Source organism: Myotis nattereri (assembly GCF_964212035.1).
Source record: "Myotis nattereri genome assembly, chromosome: 11".
NCBI classification, from domain to species: Eukaryota; Metazoa; Chordata; class Mammalia; order Chiroptera; family Vespertilionidae; genus Myotis; species Myotis nattereri.
Window position 1 is genome coordinate 60,719,920 of NC_138086.1, and position 27,707 is coordinate 60,747,626.

General features: G+C 39.8%; 1 protein-coding gene across 1 annotated transcript; it reads right to left on the reverse strand.

Annotated features, from left to right (window-relative positions):
- Nucleotides 1-1,689: 1,689 nt before the first annotated feature.
- On the reverse strand, nt 1,690-27,482 carry SPMIP4 (sperm microtubule inner protein 4). The gene is made up of 9 exons (XM_081102202.1): nt 26,724-27,482; nt 23,452-23,628; nt 19,106-19,177; nt 16,462-16,491; nt 11,541-11,722; nt 9,441-9,529; nt 8,550-8,724; nt 8,187-8,278; nt 1,690-2,917 (listed from the first exon to the last, which is right to left on the reverse strand). The coding sequence occupies exons 1-9, from the start codon at nt 26,855-26,857 to the stop codon at nt 2,096-2,098; spliced, it is 1,773 nt and encodes a 590-aa protein (XP_080958328.1). The 5' UTR covers nt 26,858-27,482; the 3' UTR covers nt 1,690-2,095.
- Nucleotides 27,483-27,707: the final 225 nt, after the last annotated feature.

The window sequence follows — 27,707 nt, forward strand, 5'->3', positions numbered from 1 at the left end:
GAACTGGGTGGAGGAGAGCTATGGGGAGAAAAAAAGAGGAACAACTGTAATAATCTGAACAATAAAGATTTAATTAAAAAAAAAGAAATGAAAACTGTGGCTTAAAAGCCTATATAATAAAAGGCTAATATGCAAATAAAAAAAGTTTACTATAGTTTTCATGGACTTTTTAAAGTAAGTGAAATTATATGCATTGGTTCAATCTGTCTTAATCTGGAAACCTCCATAAATATTTTTTGAAACTATTTCATGAGCATGTGATGAGCATATTTGGAGTGTATTCTCTGTGGCCTAAATAAGATCCACTAGCTGTAACAGCCTGTAGTGGGGAGTAGGAGAGCTGAGGATGATGACTAGGACAGACTTCTGAATGAAGGCTGCACCACTGCTGCACAGATGGGTGGCGTGAATACCCATAGTCAGAGTGCAATTGTCTAGCCCTGCAACCCAGGGCAAGTGCATTCTAAACCCCCAATTCCTATACTGCAGAGTTGCCTCTTCCAAAGTTTGTTCTTTGGGATTCTAGTCCAATGATGTGCTTTATGATAAGAGGGTCAAATTAGTTTGAGAAATGTGTATACTCTATCCCCTTCACCTTGGGAATTCCCAGATATGTTATATATTATAGTCTATGGAGAATCCTATCGTAGTCACATGATTTATTTTGTTGCTCCCAGTTTTCTCCAATATTATTTTACCATGTAACTTTTTGCTTCCATAATATCTAATATAACTAGTACTACAGAAAAGACTTTGGAAAATATTCCATAATATTAGCCCAGAATAATTTTAAAGAGGGTGTAACCAAATGACATGTCGGTTATGAAGCAAAAACAAAAAAGGAATCTCAATCAATGCCTCCTAGAAATTCCTTATGAACTTTCCGTGATAAACTATCTAAAATAAACCTCTTGGCACATTAAATGAATTTTTCCTGCATCTGGGGTAGCTTAACTCCTGTGGACACCTTCCAAAAATGAGGTGATTTGGCTTAATATCAAGCCATTTGTTATGGTCTAAATGTTTGTTACCCTAAAATTCATATGTTGACATCCTAATTCCCAAATTTATTTATGAGGACGGGGCCTTGGGAGGTGATTAGGCATGAAGGCAGAGCCCTCATGAAGGGGATTAGTGCTCTTATAAAAGAGGCTCCAGAGAGACCCTCACCCCTTCTACCATGTGAGGATACAGTGAGAACCTCACCAGACACCAGATCTTTCATCACCATGACTTTGGTGGACTTTCCAGCCATCAGAACTGAGAAATAAGTTTGTTTATAAGCCACCTAGTATATGGTATTTTGTTATCTCGCAGGCCAAACGGACTAAGACACCATCCTTTCTTATCAGAATAAGAACTCACCAGTTATTCAATAAAGCCATTGCCAGATCTTCACAATAGAATCATTTCCCCCCCTGCATTCAAGAAATGGTTGTTTCTCTACCACATGTGTAAAGGAAAAGAAACATCTAGCGTAGAATGCGTGCATACAGAGCATTTTGGGTTTCATCTTTTCTACTGACATTTTGTTCATGTTTACATGTGAAAAGAACAGGGCCTGCATACTTACTTTATGAAGGAATGTAGTTCGCAGAGTTGTCTATCCCTCAATTGACAGGGCATTTGAGTTTTGTCTTTTGTATCTAATGTTATTTTGTACAAACATTAACATAAAGAGATAGTGTTCACCTATTTATTTTATTAAGGTAATATAATTTGTATAGACATCTGTCCATTATTGGACATTTGAGGGTTTTAAACCCCCAGATATTCATTTTTTAAAAACTAATGTAAACTTTGCCATACACATTGTTTTGGGAAATGACTTGGAATATCATTTGGAAATGAGATGAAAGACTGTAAGTTTTTCTGGTTCTAATATTTTATTGCCAAATTGTTAAACTTTTCAAGAAGTCAAAACATCACCTTTTCTGGGTTCCTCTGACCAGATCCAAACTTAAATTCCTGAAAACATAAACCTCATTAGCAAGGTTCATGATGGCTCCTCTATAAAACAGAATCCAGTAACAAGGAAGAAATTCTATTTTCTTTTCTTGCAAGAGGCTATGTTTTGAAGGGAAAGATGAATATCTCAATTGTAGAAATAATAGGAATTATGGTCATAGAATTGGTGTTTCATCCCTAAATGTACCTTATTCCTAAGGTCTTTATGGTCTTCTCTAATTGATTTATGGAAACGTTTTTGTGCACCAGATTTTGAAAAAGAGTTCTTAAGCTCAAGCAGGTTGGCCTGAGTCTTGGCCCCTCCAACTTTAGGAATCCAACCCAGAAGAGATTTCGTTTCTTCATCATTTTCTGTGTTGAAGGTCAGCTGTTCTTCTGGCTTCCTTAAATAACATCCTAGATCAAGAGCTTCTGAGTCTGGTTTATTTTGTACAGGACTAGGCGTACTAAGGTTAACAGGGTTTTGACACATAGCATGCTGGTCAAGTAAGGCAGATTTAAAATGTTCATATTGAATGTATTGGTTGGGGTGGTAGTGAGGTACAGGTTGGGGTTTTAATGGCAGCTGTCTCCAGTACAAATCTTCTGTCTTTTTAGTATCTGTAATTTTTGGAAATGGTTGTATGTCATAACCGTTAGTCATATCTTTCGTTGGGTAACCAGGTGGACATGCAAAGGTAGATAACAAACGTTGTTCTTCCTTAATCTTGTCTTCAATTTCCTGGTGTTTATGGATCATACCTGCTAGTGTGTTATCACGAAGTGCCATCAATTCTGAAGAACTGGGTATGAAGGTATGAAAATTACACAAAACTCTAGGGGTACAATCAGGACAGGGAGGTGGTCTTTGCTGGACAATAGCCTCCAGAGGACGTTGGTTGTGAATCAGTCGAGCTATTCGTCCATCCAAGGGTCTGGGGGGTTTAAGGACAGGATGGAATTTTTCTGACTGTAGTGGTGGGATAAAAAGGAGAAAAGTGATTAATTAATAAACCTGGCATTGTAAAGGATATTGCCATAAATGGCCAGTCAAAAATCATACCCATTTTCACTGCCTGAGTAAACACAGATGGGTGTAAGAGTACACATTTGACTGTTTTTTATATTTAAAGATACTGAAATTTGGGTCTTAATAAACATGTTTTCCTCCTCTACTAGTTTTTATTAATATGGAAAGGGTGTATTTGTACTTGGCTATACAGAAATTCCTCTATGTAGGAACGCTTTGCTTTCAAACTTTCAAAGATGTAAAATAATCATTGGAACAAAACTGCCCATCACCAACAGTTGATGTTAAAAGTTATGGGCAGTTATTTAAATCCCTGTTATTGGCCTTCTTTATTAGGCCAAGGGCAAGGGTGCTTAAACCTTGGTTCATTGAAAATCAGCCTTGGAACTGGAAGAAAACGAGATTCCTAAACTTGATCCTCTGAGATTGTGATTCAGAAATCTGCTTTTTCAACTAACATCTCAGTGATGCTGAGGCCAGTGATGTGCTATGTTGCGGAAACACTGATCTGAGAGGAATTTGTCATAACTGTCCCTGTTTTTTGAGATGTTTTATAAATATTGTGAACTCAGTCATGTCTGTAACTGCAAAAGTAGTGAGTGTATTGAAAAGCTGATTAATAGGTATATGTCTTTGGGGGGCAGGAGGAAGGAGGGGAGGAGTTGGAGAGGCATGAGGGAACTTTCTGAGAGGATGGTAATTTTCAATATATTGCTAGAGGTTTGGGTTACAAAGGTGTATGCATTTGTCAAAACGCATTGAGTGTACACTTAAGATTTGTGCATATCACTGAATGTACATTTTACCTTAAAAGAAAAAACTGCAAACAAATTGAACTGTGGTTAATGATGTACATACTGAATGTTTAGAGGTAAAGTATGCGACTGTCTTCAATTTACTCTGAAGTGCATAAAAATAACAAGATTGGGTGGAGGGATGGAAATATGGATTATGTGATAAGTATAGTAAAATGCTCATGGTAGAATCGAGGAGATGGGCATATGCATATTAACTGTAAAACTGTTTAAACTTTTCTGTGTGTTTGAACATTTTTATATATTGAAGAAAAAAACTAAAAAAGAATGGATATATGATGATAATGGAATAGAGACGGCAGAGATAAAAATGAGAATGGTGAGATAGTAAAAGTAGTTTGGACTTAGGAAAAAAAATGAAGTGAGGAACATACTTTTGGAACCTTCTCTGTTCATAGTTGGAAGAATTTCCATACTACTTGTAAAAAATCTGTTACAACCTTTAATCAGGTTTGAGTAGATACTATGAAAAAAAAAAAAAAAAACCAAGAAAATAAAAAACCCTCAAAACCCTAGCTCTTTGAAATGCTTTGTTAAATTTATCATAAAGAAAAAGTATAGCCCTAGATGGTTTGGCTTAGTGGGTAGAGCCCAGCCTGTGGACTGAAGGGTCCCGGGTTTGATTCCTGGTCAAGGGCACATGCCCGGTTGTGAGCTCAATCCCCAGTAGGGGGTGTGCAGGAGGCAGCCGATCAATGATTATCTCTCATCATTATATTTTTATCTCTCTCTCCTTTCCTTTCTGAAATCAGTAAAAAAATATTAAAAAAAATAAAAAGTATAGGGTGTATCATATCCTACTCTGACAGCATCCTTTTATGAAGAAGCAGTTTTTAATACCATTATTTTATTCTACTACAGCAAAATATTTCATACACATATTTATTACCACTAACCCATGCCTTCCTAGAGTCGTTATTTATGTTTTAGTTAGAAACCAGCAAGATTCACTGAAACTTCCAACTATTTTAGGCATTTTTATCTTGCTATTAATAAAAATGTAGGTGTTGTTTTACTTGTACAATAATTTTGCACATAATATTCTTGACAGACATCCTTTGTACAACTGTGCATATATTTCTAAATAAAAATGTTTTTGCTTCCTCAGGGTAAACTCTGGACAGCTGCTGAACACACCTAACAAAAGTAGATGTATCATCTTTTTTAAAATTTTTATTTTATTTTTTTACATGCTTTTATTGATTTCAGAGAGGAAGGGAAAGGGAGAGAGAGATAGAAACATCAATGATGATGAGAGAGAAGCATTGATCGGCTGCCTCCTGCACACCCCCTACTGGGGACCCTTCAGTCTGCAGGCCGATGCTCTATCCACTGAGCCAAACCAGCTAGGGTTATATATCATCTTTTGTAGCCTTAGAGAATGCTAGTTGAAAGTGAAAAATGAAGAAAATTAAAAACCCTTCAGTGAATGACACAGCACAGTCTATGGAACTACTCTGGTGTTAATGATTTTATATCACGTTGGGAAATATTGAAGCTAGTATAAAAAATGGTGTACAGTTCAGTCTAAAAGAGTTCATATTGAAATAGCTTATAGTTGTCTTTTATGTGTTTTTCCACAGTTTACCTCTTTGAAAATATTAATTTTGTTTTAAAGACTTTGTAGTTTTAGAGGATAAAATTTAGGCCCCAAATAAAACAATAAATGAATACTATTAGGTCATTGTATTTTATTTACATAATCATAAAGGGCTTGATCATTTCTTTCAGGTCACTTCACATAATTAAGAAATCTCTGATATTTATAGAGAATGTGCTGGCTTTTGATTGTAATTCAGCCAACACTCAATCATTGTGGATATGAGAAAGAAGCCTTTATCTCTTCAAAAGCAGTGATAATGTACAAGATATACAAATATGCAAAGATTCACAGAATTTAAGAATCTCATTAAATTACTAGATAAGCATTTGTAAAACAATGCCATTGTAAATTTTAGCAATAGTAACAGTATACAATGTTTTTTTAGAAAACAACCAGTTCTGTGAAGAAAAAAAGAAACCTACCTTGTTCTTCAAGAGTGGAGAAAGGTATTCAAGACAGTTTAGATCAATTCAGAATTAACTTCTAAAATGAGTTAAAATGTCCGTTTTCTAGTTTACTCACCAATAGTCAAAAAGCAAATAAGAAGTGGGCAAAGCGGGAGAAACTAAGATGGCGGCATAGATAAACACCGGGAAATAGTCGCCCCACACAACAATTGAAAATTAGCCCAAAGGACGGAGCAAACATCGTCCAAAACAACAGGAAGGCTGGCTGAGTGTAATTTCTACAACTAGAAGAAAAGAAAAGCACGCTGAGAGCCAGAGGAGCTGCGGAGGCTGAGTGCAGAGGTACGCTGCGGCTCGTGCGCGCGGAAAGGGGGTGGCACCTGAGGACGCGGCTGTCTTTTTGAATCACAAGCTCCCGACTGCTCTGATCTCCGGTTCCGGGAAGTCTCTGGGGACCCAGGTCTCATACGGGGAGAGGCGGCTCTCTCAGGCGGCAGCGGGCGAACTTGGGGGCAGATTTCCCTCGGAGGTGCTTGCAGCCATTGCCGGGACACTGAGATGCGCGACTCCGGGGCGCGGAGAATCAGCCATTGCTTCTTTCTAGGCCCTTTGACTCCCTGAGACCCCGCCCCACCCGGGCTGCGGCAGAGGCTTTTGCATGTGAATGCCCCAGAACTTTGCAACCTGATAATTACCTAACTGCAGCCGGGCCAGTCAGACCCAGAACTTCCAAGAGAAGGCCCAAGGCCCCGCAGCGGCTTGCATTGCTTCACAGCTGAGCCTCTTCGTAGTTCCTGCTGTGTGGCCTCAGGCAGGGGCTGAATTAGCACCTCCTTAGATCCAGGAGCCACTGTACCCAGTGGTCAGAGGGGGTCCATTCTCCCACTTCAGACACAGCTGCTTCCCACAGCCAATTGGCCTGGAGGTCAATTCCTCCCAGTGATCCTACAACAAGCGAGGCACCAAGAGTGCACCAAGAGTGTCCACCCCAGGTAACTGGGGAGGCTGAGCCACTGGGCCCTACAGGACACCTGGCGCGCAGGCCACTCTATCAACACAGGGAAGCAGCCAAAATGCGGAGACAAAGAAACAGGTCACAATTGGCAGAAACGGAGGAGGCCAGACGACTGGATATAGAGTTCAAGGCCACGTTTATAAGGTTTGTCAAGAATTTTATGGAAACCGCTGATAAATTTAATGAATCCCTCAAGGAGTATGGTGAGACCATGGAGGTCATGAAAAAGGACCAATTAGAAATTATGCATACACTGACTGAAATAAAGAATACTTTACAGAGCTCCAACAGCAGACAAGAGGATCCCAAGAATCAAGTCAAAGATTTGAAATGCAAAGAAACCAAAAATACCCAACCGAAAAAGAAAAAAGAAAAGAGATTCAAAAAATATGAAGATAGTGTAAGGAACCTCTGGGACAACTTCAAGCGTACCAACATCAGAATTATAGGGGTACCAGAAGGAGAGAGAGGGCAAGATATTGAAAACCTTTTTGAAGAAATAATGACAGAAAACTTCCCCCACCTGGTGAAAGAAATGGACTTACAAGTCCAGGAAGCGCAGAGAACCCCAAACAAAAGGAATCCAAAGAGGACCACACCAAGACACATCATAATTAAAATGCCAAGAGCAAAAGATAAAGAGAGAATCTTAAAAGCAGCAAGAGAAAGACAGTCAGTTACCTACAAGGGAGTACCCATCCGACTGTCAGCTGATTTCTCAACAGAAACCATGCAGGCCAGAAGAGAGTGGCAAGAAATATTCAAAGAGATGAATAGCAAGAACCTGCAACCAAGATTACTTTATCCAGCAAAGCTATCATTCAGAATGGAAGGTCAGATAAAGAGCTTCACGGATAAGAAAAAGCTAAAGGAGTTCATCACCACCAAACCAGCATTATATGAAATGCTGAAAGGTATTCTTTAAGAAGAGGAAGAAGAAAAAGGAACTCTTACCATTTGCCACAGCATGGATGGAGCTGGAGAGCGGATAAATACCACAAGATCTCACTTATTTGTGGAATATAATGAACAACATAAACTGATGAACAAGGACTGATCCAGAGACGGAGAGGCATTGATTGGACTGTCGGGCCTTGGAGGGAATGTAGGGGAGGGTGGGGGCAGGGGGGAAAGATCAACCAAAGGACTTGTATGCAAGCATATAGGCCTAACCAATGGACACGGACAACGGGGGGGGGGGGGGGTGAGGGGGTGAGCGGGGAGAGGGGGGGTAGAGGGTACACATATGTAATATCTTAATCAATAAAAAATATTAAAAAAAAAAAAAAAGAAGTGGGCAAAGCAAGAAAGAGTCCAACATGTGGATACTTTCCCCCCAAATAACTGAGAGTTGACTGCAATTACTTACAGGTTGTGGGTCAAATCCTATCTGTCCAGTTAACTCTGCTATCGCCTTTTCATGGTAATCATCCAGTTCAAGGGGGTTCATGGGCCCCACACCTTAACAGAAACATCATGTCTTATTATTTTGTTAAATGAAAAATGACCTTTTAGAGAAAAGCTCACCCATTCCCCTTTGTAATATAATTAGAACAATAAAATGAAAACCAACTTTACCTCCTGGTTACCTGCTAAGAGAAACTTACCACCCACCTGAATTTCTATTGGTACTTTAGATTAAGAAACGGGGAAATATTAGATGAAAGCTTATAGCAGCATTTGTCAATGACCTAATTATGTTCTTTTTACTTGTATTAAAGTGAACTCATACCTGTGAAATCATGAGCGTATGAACTGATCCAGTGGGACCGCTCAATATTTCTTTGTATGTTGGCTTCTTTTTGAGAGTTAACAGGATCCCATGAATTCAAGGAAGTGTTAGGAGCGAAGGTTTTAGGAGGCTTGGGGTAGAATACTGGCTTGTTTTTCTCAACACATTTAGGAAACTAGAATGTGAACATAAAAGATTATTACAATTGATGACATCTAGTAGAATAAGAACTGATTCACTATCTCAATAAACAGTGGCTATTGGTTTTATTTTATTTTATTTTTAAAAAATATTTTTATTGATTTCAGAGAGGAAGGGAGAGGGGGAGAGAGAAAGAAACATCAATAATGAGAGAGAATCATCTATCGGCTGCCTCCTGCACGCCCCCTATTGGGGATTGAGTCCATTACCTGGGCATTTGCGCTTGACTGGAATTGAACCTGGGACCCTTCAGTCCTCAGGCTGGTGCTCTATCCACTGAGCAAAACCGGCTAGGGCTAATTTCTTTTTGATTCTACACAAATATAATGGTTTCTACAGTAAATTGTAAATCTTGCTTAAATCTCTCATTTACTCTATGCATATTTAGAGTTACTTAATATAGTTTAAATCATAAGAATAGAGTTGGGGGACACACAGTAAGTGAAATACAGTCCTCTTCCACCTTCTTTCAGGAGGAACCTTATTTTGCTAATTGTGGAATTGTTACAGAACTGCCCAAACTATCTGAAATCAGCTAAGAAAACGACAACAAAAAATGTGAATCCTGGTCAAACTCTAAAAGTTTTCACCCAGATAGAACATAAAAGTAATCAATCTTTTGGACTCTGAGAAACATATAGAGTAAAGACATTTTTTACTTTGTTTCAAACACACATTAAAAATACTTACGTCATAATACACACCCTGACCTGGCCAAGTCAAGGCTTTCTTCTTTGAATCCATGGGAATATCAAGCAGTTCATGTCTGTAAGGATTACCTGGAATTTTCAGGGCAAGCACTGTTATCCTGAATATATAAGAACAGTCTTCTAATTCATGGGATTTATGGGTGCAGTAAATAGAAACAAGACAATATGAGGTAGAGAGAAATGCAGGTGCACATTTTAGCTATACAGTTATAGCTTGCTTTGACTTCTTGACCTCCTCCGGCCCTTAATACACAGCGTATGGGCCACAAGGACTGAGAATGAGTCTCTAACCATAGTGCTCCCAGTGGTAGGAGGGGGAATCGTACTTTACCTTTCTTTGTTAATGAAAGGAATTTTTAGGTAAATTATAAATCTTCCTGGATCCTCTTTCTAGTTTAGCAAATATAATTCTAAACTACCTGTTTTGGCTTTTCCCTGCCTAAATATCAAGAAATATAGTACTTGATTACCAAAGAGGTATTGAAAGAGAACATCTTAAACAATACAGCTTCCTAGGTATTGGTGGTACAGTGTTCCCCCTTATCCGCAGGGGATATTTGAGACTGAGTATAGTACTGAACTCTCTCTATATTCTGTTTTTTCAGGCTGATAACGCAGATGCCTCTAAGTGACTAATGAATGGGTAGCACCATACAGCCTGGACACGCAGGACAAGGGATGATTTATGTCAGGGTGGCACAGAGTGGGACATTGGGAGAGTTCATCACCCTACTTATTGGCATGCAGTTTCAAACTTATAAACTGTTTAGTTTTGAAATTTTCCATTTAATATTTTCAGACCATGGTTGACAGCAGGTAACTGAGTAACAAAAATAGTGACTGCTAACACTTACCTCTATTACCTATGAAGTAGGTACTAATATTCCTGTTTTATAGATTGAGAAGCGGAGGCACAGAAGTGAGGAAACTTTCCCATGGTCTATGGTGAGTAAGTGGCATTGCCAGAATTCAACCCCTGCAGTCTGACTCCATAGTCCGTGCTGTTAAACATCCCACTGTAATATTTCTCAAAATGTTACTGACCCCTGTAAGGTACTGAGGTTGATAGTAATGGCAGGACCTATTCTTATGTTTGGGTTCAATTATTCATGTACAGAGGACCTGAGTTACAGGACAGTTCTTGGGTCTTACCTTCCTCACAGCCCAAATTCATTCAACAAGTATTTATCTCTGCCTATCGTGTACCTCTTCTGTCACCTTCAGTTACCTTCAGTCTTTCGCCGTAGGTTTCTTCTCTGTTTTGAGGTGTCTAGTGTGGGATAGACTTGAAGACAGTGTATGGGTTTAGCATCCTCTATAATAAAGCTAATCTGGGAAGACCCCAATGTTTGCATCTGTGATAAAATGCTCCCAGGTGTTAAAAGGAACTGAACAGCCGAAACCGGTTTGGTTCATTGGATAGAGCGTCGGCCTGTGGACTGAAGGGTCCCAGGTTTGATTCCGGTCAAGGGCATGTACCTGGGTTGCGGGCACATCCCCAGTGGGAGATGTGCAGGAGGCAGCTGATCGGTGTTTCTCTCTCATCGATGTTTCTGGCTCTCTCTCTCTCTCCCTTCCTCTCTGTGAAAAATCAATAAAAATATATTTTTTAAAAAAGGAACTGAACAAACTGCTCCCATCACTTCCTGAGTCCTGTTTCAGTGAGGGTCTTTCACTTTCATCAGGGCTGCCACACCCACATGCTCTGAACCCACCGCTGTTCCCTGTGCTGATGGCCTGAAGATGGAATTTGAAAAAGCTAAACCACAGGGGAGAGCAAAAAGGAAATAAAAACAACATGTGAGTAGACTAAGAACAACCAATTCTACAAAGTTTCTGATTCTGCCATGGGAGGCTCTGTATAAAGAAGAAAAGCTAGGGCATCTGCAGAGATTCTGATGTCATTGGTCTGTGGCGAGGCCCCAGCTGATTCTGAAGTGCAGCCACAGTTGAGAACAACTTTCTGATGGTCATACTTTTGTGACTTGAATCCTTTGCCCTTCTTTCTTTAATTTTATTATTGAACAAACTCCAGATATAAGAAAAATTAATAGTGTTCTGATTTTAAATTACATTTTACCTTTTGTCTTCAAAATCAGTGTATCATAAGGCTTCGTTGGCACAGTTGGAGGAAATGGCTGTTGGCCTCGGGCGTTAATGCCAGTGTAGCGATCCTTAGGTGATGTAAAGGTTGGGAACATGGCACCGCGACAGATGTGTGTGTGGTAGGGATGTTCAACTGGATACGGGGAGCAGATTTCACTGAGATTTAGTTGAGCAAACAAAACAGAATAGAAGTGCAGTTTTAAAAAATTAATCACTAAATATTTATTGGAACCTTCTTTATGGCAGGTACTGTACCATCCCAAGATTGCAGGTTGAATCCCGAGTCAGGGCACATACGAGAATCAACCAGTGGTTGCATACATAGGTGGAACAATGAACCGATGTTTCTCTCTCTCTCCTTCCCTCAAGTCAGTCAATCAATCAGTCAATCAATAAATAAAATATTTTTGTAAGACAAAAAATCTGGACTCCAGGCAAAAGTCATTTAGGAGGCCAGTCAGCTCTTTTTTTGTTTGTAAAGGAATTAGGTTTTCTTGCCCTTGTCACAAACTCTCTCACCTGAACATATTTTTGAATTGGGTGTATCATTATTTTATTGCTGATCATTAAAAAAACTTTTTCAGTTTACTTACTTTGCTTAAAAAGTGCCACATCAACTACTACACAGGACACAAGGTTGTCAACTCTAATGATATGAGATGAGAATCAGGGCATTCCTAAATTCCAAATGACTGACATTCTGAGTCATGACAATTAGTGTAGTAACTGCTCTTTTAATGAAGCAATACTGACTATTTCATTTTATATACTACAAATTTGTTATAAATATTTCCAGTGTCCAATTCAGTGGATTCCATAGTAAACCATTCCCCTTGAATTAATTTCCTCTTTAAAATCTACTTGAAAATAAGCATTTATAGTTTGAGCAAACTGTGTGAATAAAGTAGGAATGAACACATCTGTGCTCACAGAGAGTGTCCAATCTACTTGAATCAGGAAAGGATGGTGTTTACTGTGGTCTAGTACAAAGCCCTTGTTCTGGCTGGCTGGTGTAGCACAGTGGTCGTGCGTCGACCTATGAACCAGGAGGTCATTGTTCGATTCCTGGTCAGGATATGTGCCCAGGTTGTGGGCTCGATCCCCAGTGTGAGGCTTGCAGAAGGCAACTGATTGATGATTTTCTCTCTCATCATTAGTGTTTCTATCTATCTATCTATCTATCTATCTATCTATCTATCTATCTATCATCTATCTCTCCCTTCCTCTCTGAAATCAATACAAATTTATTTTAAAAAAAGTAGAGATTACTCATTACTTTAGAAAGTAAGTTTTAAGGGCCAAGAACATGTTAAATTACAACAAAAGAACTACATGAATTCCATAAACCATTTCTGGGGAGTGGTCTCCTTGATAAGGAAGTAAATTTGCAAAATGTGTGTGTAGTTCTCAGAATCTTCTGGTTTTGCCTGTGGCCAGGATTTTGGCTTCATGAAGAAGGGGTAAAAGGTGGGAGTTAGGAAGGCAGGGCAGAAATTTTTTCCCCTTTAGATTCTAGAAATGTGTATTTCCTAGCAAATAGTATTAAGTTATATCTAGTAATGATTCAGGAAGATGTTATTTATTCTAAGACCTGAAAACTGTGGACTCTGTGTGCTATGAGTCTATGTATGTTATGAAATTTCATTCAATATATTGCAAAGGTTATATTTGTTTGTTAAAAAACATATTGCAAAATTATACCTTCCACTAAATTTTCAGGTTTTATCCTACTCAGGTTTTGAATACAACAGTATTAAATGACCAGAATGTATTTTTATTCCTTTAAGGAATAAAATATTATTCAGAAAATATTATGTTCCTGGATATATTAAATGATTTATAAAGGTTACTTTCATTTTGTGTCTTGAGTCCCTAAGTAGAGAAGAAATGATAAGGCAGGACATCATTTACTTAACCTCACAGGCATTTAAATAAAGGAATTTGGTTTGTATACATCGTTCAGTTAGAGGCATGGGCTGTCTGAGCAAGATTTATCAAGATGTCTAACAAGATGATAACAGCTCTTTCCTGGGGATGTTTGAGGACCATGTCAAAGGAAGAGACTTTGGAATTTATCAGGCTACAAGCAGACAGGTGATCTGAGAAAAAGAACCCAACAAAAAGGGCTTTACTTTTCATATTTCTATTAAAAGAATTTGGAAAGTCCAAAACAAAGGTCTTCACATAGTTGTGTTTTTTAAAACCCCAAAACAACTAAGATTTAAAAATGTTTTTGCCTTTTTGTTGTTGTTGTTAATCTTCACCCAACGATATTTTTCCACTGATTTTTAGAGAGTGGAAGGGAGAGGGAGAGACAGAGAGAAACATCGATATGAGAGAGAGACATTGACTGGTTGCCTCCTGCATGCACCTCAACCAGGTCTGGGAAACCTGCAACCAAGGTATGTGCCCTTGATTAGAATCGAACCTGGGACCCTTTAGTCCATGGGCTGATGCTCTCCACTGCACTAAACTGGCTAGGGATAAAATTTAATAGCCTTTTGCGCAGATCTTACCCTGCAACACAATTTTAAATTTTAAATTTTAAATTTTAAAATGTTACCTTATTATTTTCAGTTAAGACTGACAGGGACTTTAGTAGCATCAAGCACACCTAGTGTTTAGATCCTGTTTTCTAATACCATTCTCCCATAGAAGGAACTGGACTCCTTGGCGCAATGGCTGACTCTAGAACTGGGGCAGGAAATATACGAGCGTGTAGCGTCTTATACTGCCAGAAAGTAAGGAACCGTTCAAAGGAAAATAAAACCCTCACAACAGTAAGTGATATAGTACTAAACAAACAAACAAACATGTCAGAAGGACACCACACAGATGGGTATGTGGATATAGGAGCCAACTGAGAGAGCTCCCAGTGGTCAACCTGAGTAACAGAACTAGTAAAGTAGTACAGGGTTACTACTAAAGTACCAAAGTACAACATGAGTATCCTTGAGTCCATATTGATATAAGCGGATCATAAATAAATAAATGGGGTAGAACAATGCCAGTAAGTTATGTAAGTACGTTTTCCTCAAGGATGGGGAGCATAATTCTAGATCTCTAAGTGCAGGCTGTCTAGAATGACTTCCTAAAGAGTACAGGATGGAAAGGGGAGAAAACAAGAGTAACTGTACAGTGGGGAAACCTGGTAAACATTACCTCAGCTAGGTAATCAAGGTCAACATCAACAGTGGTAAGTTATGTTGATAGCATGTACTCTTTTAAATAATTTAAAAAATTTCCAATAGCGCCAGTCAATGAAAGAAAAATACCACATGATCTCACTCATTTATGGATAATTAAGACCATTATAAACTGAAGAACAAAAATACAGAGGCAAAGCAGCATCGAACATGCCGGAGTCCATTCATCGTCTTCACTAGCTGAGTTTAGACAGAGACCCCCAAAAGCTAGTAGCCTTTGAAGTCCCAGCAAAGGTCAGGGCTGTGCACCACCCAGTTAATCTAGGAACCACCCAGTTAATTTAGGTAATAATAGTTGAAGCATCCCCACCTTAGTTCACTTAATTCCTTAGATACTTATGTAGATCCTTGTTGACTATTGTTGATCAGATACTCTGCCTGTTACTGGAAATCATCTACTGATGAGCTAATCAGATACTTTGTCTATTCCTAGAAATTGTCTGCTAATCCGTGTGTCATTGAAACCTCCTTACCCTAAGGGCTACTCCAGATCAATAAAAGATTGGAGCGGCCTGAGCATCGGTGGAAGTCCTTCGGGACTTGCCTGCCTGGTCCCCCAATATTGCAAAATTATCTCGTGTCTTTTTCTCTCATTTGTTGTGTGGCTCCTCTTTCAGATACCGAACCCTACTCCACGCAGAATGTGGAGGGAGTGTTACTCGACAGAACAGACTGTCAAATTACAGCAGGAAGGCCGGGGAGGGTTGGAGGGGGGCAGTAAGAGATCAACCAAAGGACTTGTATGCATGCATATAAGCACAACCAATGGACACAAGACACTGGGGGGTAGGGGAGGCCAGGGGATTGTCAAGGGGGGAAAAAAAAGGAGACATATGTAATACTCTTTGTAATACTTTAAGCAATAAAACAAAATTAAAAAAAATTTCAAATAGCATGTACTCTTGATAGGATGTGATAAAAATGGCACTTTACCTCTTCCATCCCCAGACAAATTAGCTGAGTCCAATCATGAGAAAAACATCAGACAAATCCCAACTTGGGGACATTCTGCAAAGCATGTGACCTGTAATCCTCAAAAGTGTGTAGACCATAAAAAAAAGGAAACCGTGAAATGGTCACAGCCACAAGGAACCTAAGGAACTAGGGAGACTACCAAATTCTTGGATGGGATCCTGGAACACAAAAAGGACCGTAGGGGAAAAACTGAGGAAATCTGAGTAAAGTATGGGCTTTACATTTGGCTCATTCATTGTGACACATGTACCATACTAATGTAAGATGCTAATAACAGGAGAAACTGGGTGTGAGGTACACAGGAACTCTACTGTTTCCCAATAATTTTGTAAACATAAAACTGTACTAAAAAAGTTTGTTTAAAAAAAAGATTAGCAGGGCATATAATTGGGGGAAATCAATGATACTCTAACTTTGGACCTGTGTCAGCCTCTCCCACATTCATGAAAAGTCTCATGTGTCCCACACTAAGACCTTTGAATCGCCAATACATTTTTTCCTTGATTAGAACAGAGAAGGCCCTGGCTGGGTATCTCAAATGGTTAGAGCATCATCCCAATATGCCAGGGTTGCGGGTTTGATCCCTGGGCAGGGCACATACAAGAAGCAACCAATGAGTGCATAAATAAGTGGAACAAGAAATCAATGTTTCTCTAGAATCAATACATTAAAAAAACAAAAGAACAGGGAAGGGAAATACAAGTGTATACTTACCCTACTGCTGAATTAGGTGGTTTGGGCAACCTAGAATAAAAACAGGAAACGAATCCTAATTTATATTACGGACTTTTTAAAGCTTACATTTCTATTAGAAACTTGCTTAAGAATAAAGAAGTATCCAATTTTCCAGCTATAGTGTCTTTTATATAATATTGACTTTATAATATCCTGATTGACTTTCTGGAACAATGACTAGCTGACCAGAGAGCTATGATGTCATCCTATCTCAGTTGTCTATTGATCATTTTTTTACCATTCTGATTACTCTAATTTCAGTCCTACTAAACACCCGTTGTGCATTTCTTTTTTTTCTTTTTTTAAAGATATTGATTTTTTACAGAGAGGAAGGGAGAGGGATAGAGAGTCAGAAACATCGATGAGAGAGAAACATCGATCAGCTGCCTCCTGCACATCTCCCACCGGGGATGTGCCCGCAACCCAGGCACATGCCCTTGACCGGAATCGAACCCGGGACCCCTCAGTCCCCGTTGTGCATTTCTTATTTGCAGTGCAGGTAGGATTGCTACTTGTAATGATAACAGAGCTCTTGTTCTTATTGACATTCACCCTCAAGCGGTAGCAAGCGCTCTGAGGCAGCCTGCCAGCGTGCATGTGGTACAATTACACGACCTACAGTGACCCGAGTACTGTGTGTGCTTGTCCTTTTGCCCAGGATTGCCGATCTCTCCATTGACTGAGAGGCTAGAACAAAACTGAACGAGGCACTTGAAGGTACGCCTTTTCTGAATCAGTTCATCTGAAGTTTGTGTATTTACTAAATATGCTGAGCCGAGCAGGCCAAGAAGCCATACTGCAGCCCAGGAACAAAGTCCACACTAGGCAAAGATTGTCATCCACTTTCATTGGGTTTAACAATTAGTTTCTAACTATACACATATTTCTAAATATTTCAGGTGTGAAAAATGAACAGAATGTTAATCAGTTGATAGTAAAGATCAGTAAAATTGAGTATACTCTTTTAATTTTTTATGTTTTTCTATTTAGGAAATGGTGTATTAGCCATATAATTTTATTAGCCTATATTATAAATACATGATTCATATGAGCTATAACATGTTTATGCCCTTCTTTATTTGGACTCTAAGTTTGTGGGTTTGGAACTTAAAAAAAACCATACATATCTTGTCTTCCGGTTATATTTCTGGTTGAGTTAGGGAACAGGGGGCAATGAATATAACAACTGAAGGGATCTAGAGTTAGTAGATTGGCTATTATTTGTGAAACATTGTCAGCATCTAAAAATTTTCTCATGTGACACATTTAGTGATGACATTGACAAATATGTGCCTAAAATTGATTTGATTCAAAATGGAATTTTTTTTTTTTTAAAAAAGGAAAGCTTCTAAAGACAATCCTCAAAGTTTGAAAATAAAGTGAGTGAGCCCTAGCTGGTTTTGCTCAGTGGATAGAGCATCGGCCTGGGGACTGAAGGGTCCGGATTCGATTTCGGTCAAGGGCACATGCCCAGGTTGCAGGCTTGATCCCCAGTAGGGGGCATGCAGGAGGCAGCCAATCAGTGATTCTCTCTCATCATTGATGTTTCTCTCCTTCTCCCTTCCTCTCTGAAATCAATAGAAATATATTAAAAAAAGAAAGAAAATAAAATGAATGAAAAGAAAATATGCTCAGAGACACCAATTCCTTGACCTGAACCAGTCATACTCTTACCTACTTTTCAAAGTTAACTAATCCCAAAGGGATAAACAGGGCCTACTAACCAGAAATATCATGTCTTTTTGGCTCCCTCTTGTGGCTAAACTCTATATTAACTTCTTACTCAGAAATAAATTCCTAATTTGTTCAAGGCAAAGAAGGGATATTTTCAGTTACTTCATTATTGTCAGTGTTTTATTTTTATCTGAAAATTAAAAAGTATGATTTTGTATTGTATATCACCAACTAGTTCAAAGAGTAAAAAATAATTACCATGTATTCCTTATCCAAAAGAGATTTAGGGAATAGTCTTTTTAAGAGTTATTTGTAGATTATAATAAGGAATGTCTCATAAAATTCCAATTAAAATTTTTGTTGATGGCACTTAACATTTTCTGTGAGCCTTTAAAGAAATGTAAATATTAGACTGAGTAACTAGGTCAAAAGCAGGGAAATGGACCAAAGTGGCCTATTTAAATCCCTTCGAACATTATAATCTAATTTATATTTCCTACTTTTTCCTCACTTGTTTAAATATTAGAATCAGTGAGTTTAGGATTATTTGTTTTATTTTTGTCATTTGTTTGGTCTTGGTTTCTATTATTAATGATCTCTATAAAAAAAGGAACACTTGTATTTTCTAAAAGTTCCCATTTTGGTTTTTTTAAAAACATTTCTCATATGACTCATTTTCACTTAAAAATTGTTATTTGGCCTTGCTGGTGTGGCTCAGTGGTTGAGTGATGACCTATGAACCAGGAGGTCAGGGTTTGATTCTCTGTCAGGGCACATGACCTGGTTGCAGGCTCCATCCCCAGCAGCGGGTGTGCAAGAGGCAGCTGATCATTGTTCCTCTATCATTCATGTTTCTATTTCTTCCTCCCTCTCCCTTCATCTATGAATTCAATACAAATATAAAAAATGTTATTTGATCTCACATAAGAAAAAGAAACCCCAAACTTACAAAGAATCATTTCCATAGATGTCACTTTTTTTGTTCTGTGTCAAATAATAGAACTGTTCAATAGGAAGCCTTCTGAAAAGAAAGAAAAAATTAAATTGAACACTTTTTCAAATTAACACAATGTAACAGTGAGACAGGAAAAGGCAAATAGCAAATAGACTAATACAACCAGGTGTATTGGGAAATTCAGTATATGAAAAGGTGGCATTTTATTGTATTATTTTATTTTTTAATCTTCACCTGAGGACATGCTTAGAGAGAGAGAACACTGATGTGAGAAACATTGATCGGTTGCCTCCCATATACACTCCAAGTGGGGATTGAACCCACAGCCCAGGTATGTGCCCTGATCAGGAATCGAACCAGCAACCTTTTGGTACACAGATGCTCAACCAACTGAGCAACTTGGGCTGGGCAAAATGGAGGCATTTTATATCAGCGAAGGAGGATTTACTTTCAATATACAATGCAGGAAAAATTCAATAGCTATTTGGAAAAAAATAGATTTATATTTCATACTACTCTCAAAGATAGTTTCAGATGGATTAAAAATCTAAAGAACTAGGAACTACATACAATTATTAAAATAAAATATACAAGAATGATTTTTTTTCTTGGTGATAGGAAAAACATTTTAAATAATATTTTTATTTTAATAAAAGTAACAAAAGTAAATACAATAACATCAAATGAAAAACGTGAAGTCAGGACAGCATAAAAAGTTCTAATAAAACAGATTGGAGCCCTGGCTGGTGTGCCCTGAGAGGTCACCAGTTCAATTCCCTGTCAGGGCACATGCCTGGGTTGCAGGCTCCATCCCTGGTAAGGGGCATGCAGGAGGCAGCTGAGTAATGTTTCTCTCTCTTCCCCTCTTCCTTCCTCTCTCTCTAAAAATCAATAAAAACATATTTAAAACTCAAAACAAAACAGATTGGAAGAAATACTTGCAATAAAGATATATAAAGGATTAATATCCAGAACATAAAGAACTAATAAAATCTATAGCTAAAAGACAAACTATAAAAATGGAGAAAAAATAAGAACAGAAAAGGAAATGTAATAGCTATACCTAAGAAAAAATTTCTCAACCTAATTAGAGAAATGCATTCTGATAACCAAGATACTATTTAGATGGGCAAAAATTATAGTTTGATACTATAATACAGCTGGGCAAGAGTGTGGCGAAATGGATACTTTTAGCTACTACCAAGAGAATATAAAGCACTTGGGCTCTATCTACTAAGATTAAAAATATTTATATATTGTGACCCAAAACTTCCACTTCAGATTTTCCCTAGAGAAACGTTTTTGTACGAACATATTCATTACTTATAGTTAATGCAAAAAAAAAATATGAGAATGGCTAAGTAATCTATGATGTATCCATGTTGTGGAACACTGAGAAATTAAAAAGAATGAGATTGATCTGTATTTATAATCTCTAGATTATATAGAGATAAAGAGAACTAACTTGCCTAATACTATATATCAAATGTATCCACATCCTATATAATAAAAGGGTAATATGCAAATTGACCCTAACAGCAGAACGACTGGGAATGACTGGTCACTATGACACACACTGACCACCAGGGGGCAGACGCTCAATGCAGGAGCTGCCCTCTGGTGGTCAGGGCGCTCTCACATGGGAGGAGCTCTGCTCAGCCACAAGCCAGGCTGATGGCTGCCAGTACAGCGGTCGTGGTGGGAGCCTCTCCTGCCTCCTCAGCAGTGCTAAGGATATCCAACTGCAGCTTAGGCCTGCTCCCCGCTGGCAAGTGGACATCTCCCGAGGGCTCCCGGGCTGCCAAAGGGATGTCTGACTGCCAGCTTAGGCCCAATTCCCCCAGGGAGCGGGCCTAAGCCAGCAGGTGGTCATCCCCTGAGGGGTCCCAGACTGCGAGAGGGCACACACCAGGCTGAGGGACCACCCCAAATGCACAAATTTTTGTGCACTGGGCCTCTAGTATAAAATAATACCATATATTTTCAATGGGTGCCCATATAATTCTGTAAACTAAAGGCGTGAAAGGAGATACAGGGTAGTGGTGACTGCACTTCTCTCCAGGAAAGAGACTGGGATTGGTGGGGTGGGCCTTTTAGATTTTTAAAAAAGATTTTTTTTTTCCAGAGCAGTTTTAGGTTCACAGCAGAGTTGAGAGGACATTTTTAGAGCAGGCATCCTGTCTTTGGGGAAACTACTTATTGGTAATTGGTTCAGAGCACATGGCCACACTCTTTAGGACAACACTCAGCCATAACTGAATAGTATTTCACACTACTCAAAAAGATAACTTCTGATGGTTAAAAATCAAAGGAATTGAGAGAAATACATACAAATATTAAAATAAAATAGACAAGAATGTATTTTTTTTTCTTGGTGGTAGGAAAAACATTTTAGATATGATTTTTCTTTTAAAAGTCAAAAACATCGATTAGTTGTCTCCCACATGTACCCTGACTGGGGATCAAACCCACAACCTGGGCCTGTGCCCTGAGCAGGAATTGAACCCGTGATCATTCAGTGTATGGGAGGAAGCACCAACTAGCCACACCTGCCAGAGAGGCAAGGGTTGAATTTAAAAGGTGCAATGGTCTTACCAGATTTGCAGAATGGTAGAATAGCCTATTGAAGATTCGGTTATGGCTGAGTGTTGTCCTGGAGTGTGGCACATGCACTGAACTACTGACCAACAGTTTCCCCCAACGACAGAATGCCTGGCCTAAAAAGCACAGGGTGTAAGTGGGAGACTGCCTCTGACTGTTTTCTTCCTGTTACACTTGAGAACTAACTTTTACTTCCTGCACGCCCCTGGGGCTATGCTGGTCTAGAGTTCGAGAGAGCAGTGCTTCCATCAAGAGAACACAACAACAGTCCCGTTGAACTGGAAGTTGAAGGGATGATGAGGTAATTGGGGCTCCTTTTGACTCTGGAGAAAACAGGCAAGAAAGGACTGTACCAAGTAGGCTGGGATGATTGATCCTTAACATCAAGGACAAGAGGACTGCTGCTATACAATGCATGGGGGAAAGGAGTATTTCTGGAACCTAAATAAGCTTTTGACACCTCCTAGCATTGCTTCCAGTGGCATAGAATTAATGGAATACTGTAGCAGCCTCACACTAAGAGCTTAGATCTCTCAGGAACAGAATTTGGGGTTGTCCCATCAGGTAATGAACTACCAGCTCATGTACTGGCTGAGGGCAAGGGAACTTGGATGGGTAGTGGAGGAAGGAAATTATAACATAAGAGCCTCATGCCAGCTGTAGAAATAAGGTCTAGTCACATTCCATATTTTCTTCCTGTTGTGTCCTATATACTTTTATACATTCACTAATTTTTACTTTTTCCTTATTATTTCATATAGGGTGTGCTGGTGATAGGTTTATTAATTGCAGACATGTGGACTATCCTGACAAGATTATGACCGAACTAGACAGGAATGAACGTACACAGAGATCCTAGACTTGGAGCTGGATGCAGGAACTGATGAGACGTTGGGTCTTCCCTTTTGAGGAGGTGAGCACATTTTCATTTGTCTGCTTTTTACTGCTTTACTTAGGCTTTGAAACGGTCATTGGCTGCCACATGTTCCTGTTGTTACTGTTTCTCTCTCTAGCTTTGACTTGTCTTTTCTAATTTCTTTTAACTGCTTTAGAACAACAAGCTAGTTAGCTAGATTATTAGTAAACTAGGTAACCAAGATTGCTAGAGAAAGCAGGAGTAAGTAAGCTGTGTGTGAAAGTTTGATGGATTTTATTTTTAATAAATTTCATAATTTTTAGCAAATAATTCATTTGACATATTTACTGCTCAGATTTATCTTTGCTTTCTCTTCAGTTTTAACCGGTTTTACATAAAGTTACGGAGTGACTTTAGATTTATAAATTATTAGATATTTTAATAACTGAAAACAATTCCCAATAGATTCTAATAACTACAGATTCATGAACAAATTAGAAATCAAAAGTTCCAAAAATTCAAGAACATCTGTACACATTAGGCCAGCTATTTGCTCAAGCAAAAACATTTTTAATTAAATCTCTCAGGATATTCCCATTTAGTTTTAGATAAAATGATATTAGCAAGGGAATTAAATTAATAATCAAAATTTCTGATAATAACACTTGAACATCTCTAAGGACAGCAGACATCCATAAACACAGATTTTTTTTTTTTTACTGACTTCACAATTAGATATTATATAATTAGTTTTTCCATCTGTGTCTTCTTATAAATAGTCAAAGAAATAAGTTTGGGGGCAGATTTAAATTAGAAAGGACTCACAATAGAAATAAAAATGAAAAATAAATAGCCCTGTGTGGAAGGCAGAAAGATTGCTTACCTTGGCCAGGTTTTTCCACCGTATCCGTAGTGCTGGTGTCCCTTGCCCATGGCATGGAGGGGGTCACATTTTGGCCTGTGTTCCTCAGGGAGTGAAATGGGTATCATCCCACCATATTCCTTGTCAGCACCCCATGGAAGCCTGCATTGTTGGAGCGACTCCTTCAATTCCTGATACCTGTGAAAAAAGAGAGACTTTTAAAATAGCTTCAGTATGGAATTCTATGGTCTGAATATTTGTGTCCCCCCAAATTTTTATGTTGAAATCCCAATGCCCACTGTGATGATATTAAGGAGGTGGGGCCTTTAGGAGGTGGCTGGGTCATGAAGGTGAAGCCCTCATGAGTGGGACTAACGCTCTTACAGAAGAGACCCAGAGAGCTTGCTGGCTTTGCCACCAGGTGAAGACACAGCAAGAAGGTGCCAGCGATGAACCGGGGAGAAGGCTCTCACCAGAACACGAGCCTGCCGGTGCCACGACCCTAGACTTCCAGCCTCCAGAACTGTGAGAAATACGTTTGCTGTTTACGAGTTACCCAGCTACCTGGTCTGTGCTAGTTGGTTAGAGCTGCCCAAACGGCTAAGACAAACAACTAAAATTCCTACAGCTTCAAAACTATTTTTAGATTATATTTTTAGATTACAGAATTCTCAGTGCTGGGTAGATGATGATAGAGACTGGTTATTTAGGCATCATTGGACTGCTGAGGGAAGGAGGTTAAATTCCTGAGGGCTTATAGATGATCTGTAGTTGTTTTTTTTTTCAATAATAGTTGCAGTATGTATGCTTACATCTTTTAAAAGTTTTTATTGAGCTATAACTCACATGCCACATAACTCATCCATTTAAAGCGTACAATTAAGTTGTTTTTAGTACACTCACAAATATGTCACTTTCCAGAATTTTGAACATTACATTCCAATCTTGGGAGGCTTAATTTAGCCAGCAGTGATCATTGGAAGGCATGATTAAAGGAAAGCGCAGAACAAAGATACTTCAATTTTTAGTTGGCAGAGTGCTAATAGTCAAAAAAATATTTAGTAATCAGAAAGCAATGGAATGAATCCAGAAACAAAATGGGAACGTATAATGGAATCTGAAGCAATTGTCAAGGCACTTCCTTAATTAATATGTTTGTCTCCCTAATGAACAAGGCAACTTGCTAGAGCAAGCATGTCAGACTTGCGGCCCGTGGGCTGCATGTGGTCCACAGTGAATACTTTTACGGCCCAGCCAGCATAGCGATATGTAAGAAACATTTCAATAAAAATTTCATAACTTAATTTTTACAATATCCTGTTATACATAATTATTTATAACGAACTACAACGTTTGTTAATGACTGATTACTATAATCCTGTTGTGTTCATTTCCCTTACGTGCCATACATGCAGGCACACTATTTCTCTCCACTAATACCAGCAGTGAATATTTTAGCAGCCGATTGCCACGTCATTAGTCTTGTACTGATTTGTTTGGTGTGTGCAACAGGAAATGTTTCACTTTCGGAGAACAAGAAAAATAGGTTTATTTGCATTACACTTATTAATTTGCACATATAAAGAGCATGTTAACAGACCGGAACAGATCTATGCAAGATCGAGATGGTGAAAGCTGAGATGGAAGAAGAAAGAAGAGTCAAGTCTGTTGAGAGCCAGTGTTTAGTCTGACAAAGAGAACTCTTCTAGGGCCAAAAGAATCTTCACACTCTTGAAGGGCTGCTATCATGGAGATGACTGATTTTTCTTATTTTGCATGGCTTCAGAGGGAAGAACCAGGATCAGCAGGTGGAAATTAAGAGGGGGAATTTTCTCAGTAGGAAGAAAATTATCTAATAATCAGAAACATTCCAAATGGACTTCCTGTGAGACTTGCTGTCTGATTTCTTTTTTTTAAAAAAATATATTTTTATTGATTTTTTACAGAGAGGAAGGGAGAGTGATAGAGAGTTAGAAACATCGATGAGAGAGAAGCATCGATCCAGCTGCCTCCTGCACACCCCCTACTGGGGATGTGCCTGCAACCAAGGTACATGCCCCTGACCGGAATCGAACCTGGGACCCTTCAGTCCGCAGGCCGATGCTGTATCCAGTGAGCCAAACCGGCTAGGGCCTGGCTGATTTCTTAATGAAAGAATTCTTAAATGAAGAGGTCTTAAAGAAATAATTCTAAATGAAATGAAATTAAAAATAAAAACAAACAAAACAAAGAAACAAAACAACCACACGGGCTAGTTTTTCACCGATCCAAGTGTGAAATTCCTCCACCCCCTCAAAATGATTCAAGTAAATACAATGCAGAAAAGCTGGCACTAAGATCTTGGAGAATTTGTTTTACCTATTACTTCATACATAACATGGGAATAGTAATAGTACTATCTTTTGGGGTTGTTGTGAGGATTAAAAGAATCCTATATAATAAAAGCATAATCGGCTCAGTGTCTGGTCAACCCGTCGGCCATTCAAGTGTAATATGCTAATGATATGTTAAGGCCACTCAACCGCTTGCTATGATGTGCACTGACCACCAGGGGGCAGATGCTTCGACTGGTAGGTTAGCTTGCTGCTGGAGTTTGGCCAATAGGGACTGAGCGAGAGATGGGCCGGACACGCCCTAGAGCCCTCCCACTGTCTCTCCCTGGCCCCAATTGTGCACTGGTGGGGTCCCTTGACCTGGCCTGTGCCCTCTCACAATCCGGGATCCCCTTGGGGGATGTCAGAGAGCTGGTTTCGGCCCAATCCTGCAGGCCAGGCGAGGGACCCCAGTGGTACATGAATTTGTGCACTGAGCCTCTAGTTATCACATAAAAAGCATTTGGTAGAGTACCCACACATAGTAATGACTCATTATACAGTAAATGCAATTTTAATCATAATCCGCAGTTATTGTGTTACAGGAAATTTGGTAAAGCAAAAATTTAGGTGCAACTATGAACAAGATCCTGGGAGTATTTTTAACCCGATCGTGTTATAGAATAAAATTGTTTGAAACAGATTAATTTTCAAATGAAGGAACCAATCATCCTAGAGTTTTACAATGCAATGGGTGAATTTGATGTCTACCTTTTAAAAATACACACCCACTTACTTTTTATCAAGTTCCTACCAGATGTGAGCACTTTCAAGTTTAGGTAATTGTCATGTTATGCTTTCCCAATCGTGTGATAAACAGGAGAGCCCATAACCATAAGTGTTTTTTTTTTCTCTTACATATACAAACATATTAAAACCCTTTAATAAGAAAGGGTTTGCTTTCTCTAGTTTTTGTTGTACCTGTCCTCCGAGGCAGTTGGGCGAGGAGTTGCTTGCAGCGGCGTGTGCACCTCGTTGGAGTAAAAGGTGTCTGACAGGAGGTCAGCTCCTTCGCGCTCCCTGCAGCAGCAGGGCCGGTGGTGAATCACCTCCATGCTTCCTGGCTAAAAAGGCACAATCTGGAAAAGAGGAGGCGGGCACACTCGACTTGGCAGCGGGGGACTCGGTCGCTGTCACAGGGACCCGCCCTCAGGGCAGGCAGCAAACAGGCTTTGCTATAGTGTCCACCCCAAAGCGGCAGAGGAGCCAGGGGCTTCCTTCCTCCCCACAGCCCCTCCGTGGACCCTGCGGTGGCACATCAATCATTACTATGGGGATGAATTTCAACGGGAACAGATCCGCAAAGGGGAAGATGTTCCCGAGTAGTGTGAACGCCTGTAGGTCCGTCCTACAAGGGCTCCACTTCGCGGACATGGGCTGACATTCAGTTCTGTCCTCACATTCAGCCGTAAACGTTCAGGAAAACTTAGCTGATCAACGCGCCCCCCATGGTCCCCCCAGTGGAGCAGGGAGACTCATTATTCAGCAGATCAACAGCGGTGCTTCCGAAGACTTCGGGTGTCCTGAGCGAGGGGAGCCCTTTGCAGAGCGGGACCCCAAAGGGTGAGAACCCCACCCCGCCCTCGGGCTTGGAGGGGGACCCCCAGGAGCGCCCAGGCCGCGCCCCCGGCCACCAGCGCCCCGCCGAGCGCAGCCTCGGGTTCGGACGCACCTGGGACATCGGCCTCCCCGTCCCTCCCCAAGGCTGGCGGGCCTCGCGGGGCGTGGAATTCCGCCGTGGCCCGCACCTGCGGCCCCGGGGAGCTCGCGGGCAGGTGCGGGAGCCGGAGGGGGACTGAGCGGGCCGGGGGCGGGGTCGGGGCGCCTGTGACGGCGGCCGTGACCGCGGCACTAGGTAACGCATTCTTGCGGGTCGGCGGGCGGCTCGTCCCGGTTTGGCGGGGA